Source organism: Caenorhabditis briggsae, assembly GCF_000004555.2.
Source record: "Caenorhabditis briggsae complete genome, chrIV, whole genome shotgun sequence".
NCBI lineage: Eukaryota > Metazoa > Nematoda > Chromadorea > Rhabditida > Rhabditidae > Caenorhabditis > Caenorhabditis briggsae.
The window spans coordinates 14,270,774-14,283,855 of record NC_013487.2 but is presented as its reverse complement, the minus strand read 5'-3'; the positions used below and the strand labels follow the sequence as shown (position 1 = coordinate 14,283,855).

Sequence of the window (13,082 nt, the reverse complement as noted above, 5' to 3'; positions counted from 1 at the left end):
CCTCGTCCCTCCTAGCAACTTTTTTTTGAATTTTTTTTCGCTTTTAACGCCATTTTTCGGGGATTTAAGATTTTTTCGAATTTTTTCGCTATAATATTGGGAAAATAGACAACTTTTCAAACATTTTAATGCAATAAAAAAGTTGGTCGGAGTCCCCCTTTAATTTCACTTTTTTAGTGGATAATAGTCAGTTACACAACCATGCAAGTGGTCCACAAATTTTCGATTTGTTTGCAAATTTCAGAGTCTACTTTCAATTTCAGAGTAACAACAAGAGAAGGTCAGTTTTGTATAATAGTTAGCAACTTTTTTGTCACATTTCATTCTGATGAATTCTGATCGTCAAAAAATGCGGTTTGAAAATTTACCCAATTTTTTTGTATTGCGGGTTTGAGCATTGATATTTCGAAATCGGTTCTACTCTTTTTTACATCATTCTGTAAAAAATATAATTCGATTTTTTAGAAAAAAAGGTTTTTCGTTAGCTTCGTTTCTGATTCTAAATTTAAGAAAAAAAAATGAATGAGAGCACAATATAAAATTTCTGTTTCAATGCGATTTTTTGTTTGTTAAACGAAAATAAATCTTCATTTTTGTAATTGACAATATATTTGTCAAATTTCATGCTGATGAATTCTGATGGTTACAAAATTGCTAGTTCAAAATTTGTCCAAAAAACTTTTGTTATGATGTTTCGAGCATTGGACACCGGTGTGGTACTCCTAGTTTTCCCAAACTGTTCACCAAATATCTAGGCAATTTTTAAAGATTTTTAGAACACAAATATATCATTTTTTACTTTTTCAGAGAAATATAGACAAAATCAAAGTTCGTTCTACAAAAGTATTCCAGAATTTTTCAATTCATATGAAAATTCTCAGACTACATATACCTTTTCAGTGGAAAATGTTCGAGTTTTGATATCCTACAAAAGTAGTTCAGAATCTTTCGATTTGTCTGAAAAATCCAGAGTATACTAAACAAAAATACAGCTTTAAATTTGTAATTGACCACTTTTCTGTCAATTTTTATTCTGATGAATTCCGAAGCTCAAAAAGTTGCTGTTTCAAATTTACACAAAATTTTTTTGCGCTTGCGTTCAAGACGACGGGTCAGAAATCGAGCCCCAGTAAACGTGAGATTTTAGAAAAAAATTAGCTGCTGAATTATTTGGCTGAGCATCAAACTTTTGAACGTGGGGCGAAAAAATCACGCGTTGCAACTGATTAAAATTAATTATGTCAAATTATGTGCCTTGTGTACAGTAACCCATTTGCAAAATGTTTCAAAATTTTTACTGTTTCAGACAGAAAATAAAACAATTTTTTCAAATCATTAACGTTCAAATTTTCAAAATTTTCCAATTCCCAATGTTTCAGTTTTTTTGAAAACTAAAATTAAAAAAAAATAACAACACCAACTAGAAAAGTGGAGTTTCTTTTTTCGCCAATTTTTCGAAACAGTAATTTTTAAGTTTAGTAATTTTCATGACTATAAAATTGATGTTTCAAGAAAATTTAATTAAATTCTTTGAAGTTGTTAAATTAGTAAAATGCTAGTCAGCGGTTCAAATTACAACAATTATCGGAATTTTCGAAAATATGGAATCTTCCCAAAAAAAATCTAGAATTTCAGTTTTTTGAACTATTGCTACTTTACAAAGTTAAAAATTCCCAAAGAACTACTCTTCTCACCCCGGAAATATCCCCTTACCTGTGGTCCAGAGTTCATATCCCTCTTTTCTCTCTCTCTCTCTCTCTCTCTCTCTCTCTCTCTCTCTCTCTCTCTCTCTCTCTCTCTCTTTCTTTCTTTCTTTCTTTCTTTCTTTCTTTCTTTTTTTCCGTCACTTTTGGACCAAAAGAGAGAAAAAAAGTGCATTTGATCATGTAATCGGACACCTTTCTCTTTTTCTTTCTTTCATTTTTTTGAAACTTATTTTTTCTCCAGTCTCAATTCTTTTTTGCTCTTTTCACCTTTAAAATTCCTCAAAAATTAAAAATCTTCCGTTTCAAAAATTCCTGAACGTTACAGTAACTCTAATATGTTGATCATTGTCTAGAAGCTAAACCAAAATCCATGGATTTTTTTATATTTTTGCCGTTTAAAGTAGCTTATCCAAAAACAGTATTGAAAAAAATTAATTGAAACAATTATGAACAAATTTTGAAACAGTAAAAAAATTCGAAATTTTTCTATGCAAAAATAGATAATTTAAAAGGAGTATGCACTGGGGCAACAGGTCTAAGGCAACAGGTCAGAAATCGCGCCCCAGTAAACGTGAGATTTTAGAAAAAATTCGCTGCTGAATTATTTGGCTGAGCATCAAACTTTTAAACGGGGGGGGGGGGGCAAAAAAAGCAGATCGCGAATTATATTTCAGGAGTTTCTAAAAAAAATTAGAGGTTGAAGTAGAACTAAAGCAGTTAATGCTTTTAAAAAATCTGTATTATTTCTTCTATAATTTCTGAAACAGTCAAATATTAAGAAAAATGGGGCCACAGCACATAGCCCATTAAAGTTGCATCTATCTTTGAGCTCAATTATCTCGGCTCCCATAAAAGATATCAAAATTCAGTCAACTGATAAAATGTTTATCATAGTATCACTAAAATTTTATCAGTTTATAACTTTTTGATATCTCTTACAGAAGCTGAGATAATTGAGGTCAAAGTTAAGTAGTCGGCAGCAAACCTAAACTGCTAAGCTCAGCCTTTTTTAACTTTCAGCTCATATATCTCATTTCCTGTGAAAGATATCAAAAATTTGTCAACTGATAAAATGATTATCATGATATCACCAACATTTTATCTGTTAACAAATTTTTGATATCTTTTAAAGGAACCGAGATATTTAAGTCCGAATTTCAGGTTATAATATTTCCGTTGCTTTCTAGCTTTTTTAATGTGTTCCATTTGAAAAACACGAACATTATCATTAATCAGAGTGCTTGCTGATAAGAAAAAACATGTTGTTGATCAGATGATCTCGAAAAAATGGGAGAGATAGATTTTTTTATGTTCTTTTGATTTCTTTGGATTTCTGAGATTTTAAATTTCAGAATTTCCGGAAATACCTGATTTTCTGAAATTCAGTAGTTGATATTTCTTTTCCTAATTTTCAGAGATTAGAAATTTTCCGATTTCTCTAAAATCTTTTTTGAATCGGTTGACTGATTCAAAACTTGTTTTCTTCCTTTTTTTCATTTTTCTGAGTGAGAGAAAATTAATTTTCCCCTTTCTTTTTTTATTATTTATAGCTATTTTTATTGTTGTTTCATCTGCTGAAAGCATTCTAGAACATTCTAGTTGGCAAGTGAATCAAGAAAATGAGAGCTGTGTTTGTAGTTTGTAGTCTCCTTCTTCAAGATTACTGTATTAAGGAAATTCCTGTTTCAAAATAGCTTTTAAAATTGCTCAATTTTCCATGAATTTAATAGGTTCTGCAATAACGTTCGCCACTTTTTTCAAATATTCATTTTTTAACATAGAAAAAAAAACGGAAAAAGAAAGGGCTCTTTTCTAGTTTAGAGGTCCCAAAAAAGTTTAGAGGTCCCAAGAAAAAAGAGAGGTCCAAAATTCGAAAAACGCACAGATGTTGGAATAATGTACTAGAATTTGAACTGTGTGAGTTGTTTGAGTTTTGTGGTCTTATAGGATGATATGACTGTTCCTAACAATTTTAGCTCCAATTCTCTCGCATCTTGCTGATGAACCCCAATTTACATATGAGGAAAATTTGGGCAATACAGTAATCACTCCGTGATTATGCTGTCTCTCAGGCTTAGATAATTGTCAGAAAATATGCATTTCTAAGCTTATTAGAAGTATAAAATATATCATCAACAATTATTTTGCTATAAGACCTCAAAACTTTAATTTCTTACACAATTCACATTCTAGTACATTATTTCAGCATCTGTGCATTTTTAAGTTTTGGACCACTATTTTTTCTTGGGACCACTAAACTTTTTTGGGACCTCTAATTTTTTTTGGGACCTCTATTTTATTTTGGGACCTCTATTTTATTTTGGGACCTCTAAACTAGAAAAGAGCCAAAGAAAGTTTCTTGGATTTCAAAAACACCGTAAACACTATAATAAAGCTTTTTGATAGCTTTTGAAAGAAAAAAAATGTTATGGGATTAATAATTTTTGTGAAACATAAACATTTATTTATTATTTGACTACAAAGACTACAAACTACAAAAATAGCTCTCATTTTCTGGATTAACTTGTCAACTAGAACGTTCTAGAATGCTTTCAGAAAATGAAAAAAAACACTAAAATAGCTATAAATAATAAAAATGGAAGCGGAAAAGGATGAATAAAGACGTGAATTATTTTTATCAGGGTTTTTCATGCTTTGCAGCTCCCTAATCTGCACCCCCTACGTTGGTTTTTTTTACCTGTTTTTGGCATATATCTTAAGAACGAGTGATTTTCGGACTTTCCTCCAAGAGAGTTTTCTTCGCGACCCGAAATTCTGGATCGATTGATATAAAAATCTCAAAAATTTGATTCCATTAGCTTTAATATTTGGCTCAAAAAAAAAACAATTTGCGTTTACAGTTTTTCTAGAAAACAAAACAATATACTGAATATTGCATATTGAATACAGAAGAATAAAAGCTGCGGATCAATTAAAATTACTGTTTCATAGTCCAATCATTTTTTGAAACAGTAATTTTCATTAATTGAATTCCTGCAGACTTAAATTTAAAATTTTAGTTCCTATATGTTTTTATCGAATAGAGAGAATTTGCAAATTTCTCTATTTTTTGCTCATTTTCAGAGCCAAAAACTGGAAACCAAATTTTCTGAAAATTTCTCACCGAAACCGAAAATTTACCAACAAAGACAACACTTGATATTATATAAACAAAGTGGAATTCGTTGTGTCGGAAAGTTTCAAAAAACCTCCATAATGTAAAATCCAGTGCAAAACTTAAATTTTTTTTCAAGATTTCGAGCAAACCCAATTTCTCTGACCTTTTCGGAGAATTTCAAATTTTGCCCATTCGTTGCCAATCAGCTTCAAATTTGTCAAAGTTGGCCAAAAATTGGGACAAAATTTGCACAATTCAAAAATTAATGTTTCTATTTTGTTGAAAAAAAAAATTATTTGATAACGAACTTCCATTTTCAATTTAGAAATTTTTTGAAAATCAAACCGGAAGAAAGAAATTCTAAAAAAAGTTTTTTTTTGTTTTTTGTTCTTCCCCAAAACAAAAAATTTTGCAGTTTTTTGTTTTGAAGACCTGTCTACATATTTTCCTTCTTTTTTCTCAATAATCCTGTGTTTCCTTGATGTCCCTAACCCCCCCCCCCCCCAAAAACACTTCCATATAAGCCCCCCCCCCCTCATTTTTTCTCTGCGTCTCTTCATCTATGTTCCATCTCTCACTCTTCAATTTCCGCTTTAAAAGGTGTGGTATCCACACAAAGCCTCTTTTTTCTCCTATTTTTCACAAAAATGGGAGGAAAAAAGTTTTTTTTTGTCATAGAAAAATTTGCTATTCTCATAGCCTCCCCCCATATAAAAAAGTGTGATTTATTCATTTGCCAATGAATAAATTTGTCACTTTTTACCTTTTTTTTTTCTTCATATCCACCTCCTCAAATTTTCCTTTTTTATATGTATTAAAGGTGGGGAGACATGAAAAAAATAATGTTCTCGAAATTCCGTTTAAATATGCCTCTCGAGGAGTTGAACTTGTGAGGGCGATGATTGAGGGTGCGGCGCCGCTACCGACTGAGCCACGCGGGCAAAGAGAAAGCGGACGCCCGATTGCATACATAAAGGCGAGGACGACAGCTGTACGCAGAGTGACATTAAGCGTTGTACACCGTGACGGTAGAATGCATACTCTAGCTACAAAAAAACTACGACAAATCTCCTGTCCCCCCACCTTTAAAAACTGAATTTCTGAGTTTCTTGATTTGGATAGGAATACCATAAAACCTTTATAGGAAGGCCCGGCCCTCACATTACAGGGACCCTTCAATTAGAGGGGTCCTTCTATTTTTTTGGCCAGTTTTTTCCGAAATTTAGCATCTAAAAAATCGATGAAGTTTCGTTAGAAATTCATGAAAATCAGCTAATTTCACCAAAATTTGCAAAATTTTCATCGAAAAATAGAGTTTCTATTAAATTGCGGAGTTCCCGGAATATTTTCCACTGAAAAAGTACGGAAATTTTGGGGGCCCTTCTATTACAAGGGGGGGGGGGGACTTCTAATACAGGTTTTATGGTATCCCGAAAATTCTTGAATTTTTCATGAAATTTTCAGATGTTTCAATTTTCTGAAAAATCACAAAGTTACTGTTTCAAAATTTTGATTTGAAATGTCTAATGTCAGAAAGTTTAATCCAACATTCACAAAATTGTTGTTTCAAAAAAATCGTTTAAAAAAGCATTTGCAGTTTTTATCATCTTTGGTAACTTTTCAGCTAGATATTTTTTTTTGAATTCCGCTAAATTTTTTTCGATTGTTCAAAAGTTTTTCGAAAATTCCCAAATTTGTAAACTCTCTGAATTTTTCGAAAATTTCGATATTTCTCAAAGTTGTTATAGTCAGAAACCTTAAAGGTGGGGGGACATGAAAAAAATAATGTCCTCGAAATTCCGTTCAAAAATGCCCCTCGAGGAGTTGAACTTGTGAGGGCGATGATTGAGGGTGCGGCGCAGCTACCGACTGAGCCACGCGGGCAAAGAGAAAGCGGACGCCCGATTGCATACATAAAGGCGAGGACGACAGCTGTACGCAGAGTGACATTAAGCGTTGTACACCGTGACGGTAGAATGCATACTCTAGCTACAAAAAAAACTACGAAAAATCTCCTGTCCCCCACCTTTAAAATAAGCATTTTAAAAAAAAGTTTCCGTTTCAAAATTTGAATTTAAGCATTCAACCGTTTCAATTTTGATGTTTCCATTTTAAAATTGAGATTTTTTTTCGTTTTTTACATCATTTTCCAGCTTCTTTTCTCAGATTTTCTTTTTTTCACAAATATTAGCCAAATCTTTAAATGTTTTTCTTTTCAGAATAATGAGAAAATGGACACGATAAGTGATCGACATCACCGATGTCTGTTCGGATGGGTTCATGTATCAGTAAGAAAAATTTTATTTTAAAAAATCAATAAAATAAGCTATATCGAAAACTTCGAACATTCTAAAAAATTAACTTTTTCATTCTGAAAAAATTGCTGTGTCAGAAAAATCACAATTTTGAAATTAAAAAATTTTGCTCAATTTGGCTCCGAAATCTATAATTTTCAGTCAATTTTCACCAGATCAGGGACCATGGGCAAGGAATGGGCAAATTTTCAAACTTTCTAAAATGAGTAAAAATTGGGCTCAAAATATTTTTGAGAATCACGAAAAACTCGGATTTTGTACCTAAATTTATCTTTTGAGGGTTTTTTGCGATTTTCACAAAAATTATAATTTTCAAACAACTCTACTTTTGCCTCAAAAAAAGGTTGAGACGCAGAGAAAAAATGACTGCGTCTCCACCTAACATGTGCTATTTAGGCTCGCCGCTTCGAGATTCCTACCGTATTCAGACTGCAAGAAATACTCTCAAACCTTCTTTTTTTCGGACAACAATAATACCGATTCAGTAAAAACAAAAATTACTGTTTCAAATTTGGAATTTTTTGAAAAAGCGATTTTCCCAATTTTGCAGACAACCATCCGCCTAATCCTGGCCTATTTCGTCGTGTTCAATGTGGGATTAGGCCTTTTAGGCCTTCCATGGTTCAGTATCTACATTGGCCTTTTCGGCCTGCTTTTATGCTTTTTCACATGTTTTCATGTGTACAAAAAGAATGATAGGATGATGTTTCCCTTCTATCTTTATGTGGTGAGTTTTTTTTTTTCAAAAACTGCTCTTTTTTAATCGAAATATAGGAATTTCAAAGATTTTTTTTTGTTATCTTGACAACTACCGAATGTTTGAAATTTTCAAAAAATTTAAAAAATTATTTTTTGAAACAGTGAAAAAAAAATTTTTCCTAAAAATTACTGTTTCAAAAACTAATTCTAAAATCCAATTATTTTTTCAGCTTTTCACAATATTCTATTTACTATTTTTGGGCGGATATTTTTTCTTTGTCAACATATTTCATAAGGAAATGGTCAAAGGTAATTTTTTTTAATCGATTCAATTAATTGGTCAAAAATCAAATTTAGCCTAAAATTATTTTCTGGTTGTGATTTTTTGAAAAAAAAAACTAACATTTTCTCTTTAATGAGGGTAGAACAATTAAATTCAGCAATATTGAAAAGAAAAATTGTGAAACAGCAAAAATGAAAAATTTCTGTGGAAATTTCAAAGCGAAATCAGGCGAAAAGGGCGAAATTTATGTTAAAGTTTTTCTGAAATTTCAGTTTTTCTCTCAATGATTTGAATATAAGTTAATGAAAGGTCACATTTTTTGGAAACCTAATGATCCTGCACACATTGAAACTTTTTCCAGAAAATTATATTTTAACAAATATTTTGAAACAGCAATTTTGGTAAAAATCTTCAAAAAAAGATTCAAATTTGAAAAGGGAAATGATAGTCAATATGGATTCGGAAGCCGTTGAAAATTGTGAAACAGCTATTGTTGAAATTTTGAAACAGCAGTTTTTGTAAAAATGAACATTTTTCACAAATAATTATGTCAAAAAATTAATTTTTAAATGAGAATAAATTGAAACAGAAATTTCTTTTAACACATTTTCGAAAATATTTTTAAAACTCAAAAAGAATTTAAAAAATCATTTTTCAGTCATTTTTTCGGAAAAATATAATCTCCCAAACTTCTAAAGCAAAAGTTCGTATTGACAAATGTTTAATTATGGATGACTCTATTGCGAATCAATTAAGAAATAATTGATTGAGAAAAAATTATATGAAAATTTTGAAAGAGAAATTGTTTGTGAAAATTGAATTTTCCGTTTTTTAAAATATTTTCTAATACCGTAAAACCTGAATTAGAAGGGCCAGGTCCTTCTATTGTTCCAAGGTACCTCTGCAGAGCCCTTCTATTACAGGGGCTCCTCAATTAGAGGCGGCCCTTCTATTTTTCCGGCTAGTTTTTCAAAATCTGCCAATTTCACCGAAATTTAGAAAGATTTTTATCGAAAAATAGAGTTTCAACAAATCGTTACTATTAACAAACACCAAATTCTGTGTGTGAGTGTATCCGTTTGTTCCCGGTTAGCGTAGCCTGAGCCTCTCTTAATTCCTTTTTTAATCTTCAAGTTTCAGATATTTCGAATTTCGGTTTTTCCGAAAATCTGAAAATCCGAAAAAAAAGAAGGAAAACGAGCACGTTTCCTGAAATCCTTGAAGTATTAAACAATTTCCGAGTTCAATTTCTAAATTGTCGAACTTCAAAAAAATCTAAATGTTGTGATCCTGAATCGCCGAACTTGCCATTTTTCAAAATTAAAGGAGGCCAGACACCAAAAAAAAAAGTTTTCCTGATATTTTGCATAGAGAATCCCCATGCATAGAGAACCCCCATGAACTCATGACATGCAGCTCAGGGGTACAGCGCCGCTACCGGCTGAGCTACGGGGGCGCGAAGGCGCCTGACGACCGATGGTCTACATAAGCGCGGCGCGATTTCGGCCCCCGAACTGCCCCCGAAATTTTTGGCTCTTTTCTAGTTTAGAGGTCCCAAAAAAGAATAGAGGTCCGAAAAAAGTTTAGTGGTCCCAAGAAAAAATAGAGGTCCAAAACTTAAAAATGCACAGATGCTGGAATAATGTACTAGAATGTGAATTGTGTAAGAAATTAAAGTTTTGAGGTCTTATAGCAAAAATAATTGTTGATGACATATTTTTATTTTTCTAGTAGGCTTAGGAATGCATATTTTCTGACAATTATCTAAGCCCGAGAGACAGCATAATCATGGAGTCATTACCGTATTGCCGAAATGTTCCTCATATGTAAATTAGGGTTCATCAGCAAGATGCAAGAGAGTTGGAGCTAAAATTGTTAGGAACAGTCATCCTATAAGACCCCAAAACTCAAACAACTCACACAGTTCCAATTCTAGTACATTATTCCAACATCTGCGCGTTTTTCGTATTTTGGACCTCTATTTTTTCTTGGGACCTCTAAACTTTTTTGGGACCTCTAAATTTTTTTCGGACCTCTAAATTTTTTTGGGACCTCTAAACTAGAAAAGAGCCAAATTTTTGCTGTCTCGCCTCCTTTAATATTTGAAGTATTCAGAAATGACTGGATCTTCCAGTTCTCGAATTATAAGAATATGTGACTTTTTGAATTTCGTTCTTTCTGAATTTATGAACTTGAAGTTTTTACTCTAAAAAAATGCACAAATTCAGCAATTTGGAAATTCGAAGTTTTGTTGATTCCGGAACAGTACATCAGAACTTCAGAAAATGTTGAGATTGGGCCGGGTTAGAGAAAAATTTTCCCGATCCGGGTTCTTAATAATTCAAAATTTTTTATTTTAGGTACATATTTTATTAAAATGATCATTTTAAAGCACGAAATTTAGCCCAGAAACCCTTCTTAAAACTGAGCACAAAGAAAATTTGATAAAACGTTTTCAAAAATACAGTTTTCTCTCAAAAAACTACTCTTTAAAAATTTTGCCTCGAAATCCTGGGCCAGCCGGGCCGGCCCGGCCTGCGACATGTATGTATATTGGGAATATTTCATTTTCTTCATTTTCCAAGTCTCGAGTTTCTTCCGAATTTTCGAATTTCGGAGTTCCAGCTTTCGACTTTCAACACGTTGAAATTTTCAAATTTCCAGGCATTAGAATTTCAAAATTTTAAAATTTCACACTTTTAAAATTTCGAAACCCTTGGCTCAATAATTTCGATTATAACTTTTTTGAATTTTCTTTTCTTTTCAACAGTTTCATAACGAAGACAAGACATAAAAACAATAATTACGAGCATTGCAAGCGGGAACCGAGAAGTTTAGTCCCGAAAGGGCGCAAGCAGACTGCCAGTCAAGTTCAACAAAAGTTAATATTTCGTAATTTACTAAAACTAAATGTTTTATGTATTTCCCTCCGGTTTTGAAATTCGAACGTTTTATGTGAAGCCAGGAGATTGTAGCCTCCGACAGGCGGCGGAAATCGACTGGTTTCTATTAAATTGTGGAGTTCCCGAAATATTTTCCACTGAAAAAGTACGGAAATTTTCTGATTTCAAAACACATTTCTAAGGGGGCCCTTTTTCACAGAGGGCCCTTCTAATACAGAATTTACGGTATAAGTTAATGAAAAAACATAGTTTCAGTTGTAAATAAAACAATGAACATTTTTCCAGGAAATTATTTGAAACAAGAATTTCGAAGCATGAAATTTTTTTTCTAAAAATTGAAATTTCCAGAAGCCCTTGGCGACCATTCCGACTCAATTTCCTTTATCTGGCATTTTGCTGATATCGTCCTGATAATGGTCCATGCTTGGGCGCTTAGTGTTGTTTCAAAGTGTCGAAAATATTTCCGATGGGTCGCAGAGGGTGGTCAAAAAGGTGAGCAATATGTTGTATTGAATTGTGTGTGTGCAGTAGAGCGCACTTACTAACTCACTAATAGACTCAGTGTGTTTTTTGTGGAATTAGACACCTTTTTTAATACAGAATTAGAATTAAGAATTTCAATTAATTTTCTCAGTTTTAGCTACCGTTAACTTCCAGCTTAATTATCTCGGTTACTGTAAAAGATATCAAAAATCTATCAACTGATAAAATGTTGGTTATTTTATGATGAACATTTTATCAGTTGACAACTTTTTGATATCATTTACAGGAATCGAGATAATTAAGCTTAAATTACGGTATCTCTTTTCTCAGTTCCTAGTGCTTCTCTTCTCCTTATTTTTCATTGTGATTATCATTCAAAATTCCAAAAAAACATTTCTAAAAATTTAAAGAACTTGTCCCAATTCTTCACTAAACAGAAAGTACAAAAGGTCGTCTGGAGACGTCGATGACTTTTGAACAGTCTAATTGCAGTATTCTCATGGGTAAGATTTCCAGAAATTATTGATTTTTTGATGGATATTGTGTATTTGGTTATCTTGTGGATAAAGAAAAAGTTAAGTTTCGTAATAAATGGTGGTTTTGTGGTATTAGGGATGTTATGTACAGCACCAAGATATACAAAAACATCACTTTCAGCAGATTTTTTGGTCATTTTGAGCATTTTCAAAAGCCTAGAGCTCGGCTGTCAAGTTTCCTATCACTTTGAAAATTTTGGTGGGTGTAAAACAGACCTAGATTGATAAGTTTGCATACACAAAATTTTTTTGAAAGAGTCTAGTTTTCCAGATGTTCGCCGGCTTTTGAAAGTCATCCCTTTTTAGCCTGTTTTTGTACTTAAACCTAAAAAATAGGTGTCTTTCAGAAATCGTCAAATAGCTCAAAAGCTAGAAATTTTCAAAAAAATTCTGTGAACACAGGGTAACGGCGGCGCATGGTATATGCGTTGGCGCGGCGCCTCATATGGACGACATAGGTACACCGTTCGCGCGCATATAGTACGCTACGCCGCTTCCATAATTCGTTTACAATTTCAGGTCGTATTGGCGATGGGAATCTCTTATATGGATTAGTTTATCTAGCTATAGTTGTAATAAGATGTGATTTTGTTCAGATCTTCCAATATCGTCCATGTTCCCTTTCAGATTTCACAGAGTGACCATTTTTCCAGTTTTCGCAGAATGATCTCACGGCAAAAAAACGATGAATTTTGTTTTTGATTTATTTGAGTTTCTCGGATTTTTTTTCTACTTTTACTTCGTAATAATCGGAAAACTTACCAACCAACCTGTATTTCACCTGAAAAATATATTATTCCGCTTATTCCAAAGTAAAACAGAAAAGTCCTCATTTCAAGAAAAAACGGATTTTGAAAAAAATTTTACCTATTTCTTTAGTAAAAATAAGTTTTATTTTCGTTAGCCATAATTTTTACATGTGAAAACAGTGAGAAGTTCTTTGAAAACAGGAAACATGGTCGATATGATCGAAAAATTGATCAAGATCGGCGGTGAAAAATTTTGCTAAACAACGCGCACTAGCGTAATAGCGGAGTGT

General features: G+C 32.5%; 1 protein-coding gene across 1 annotated transcript; it reads left to right on the top strand.

Moving 5' to 3' along the window:
- Positions 1–7,055: 7,055 nt before the first annotated feature.
- On the top strand, positions 7,056–12,684 carry CBG03501 (the record flags this gene model as incomplete). Its single annotated transcript, XM_002634601.1, has 5 exons — positions 7,056–7,112; positions 7,690–7,866; positions 8,069–8,147; positions 11,373–11,516; positions 12,563–12,684. The coding sequence occupies 5 exons, from the start codon at positions 7,056–7,058 to the stop codon at positions 12,682–12,684; spliced, it is 579 nt and encodes a 192-aa protein (XP_002634647.1).
- Between the last annotated feature and the right edge of the window lie 398 nt (positions 12,685–13,082).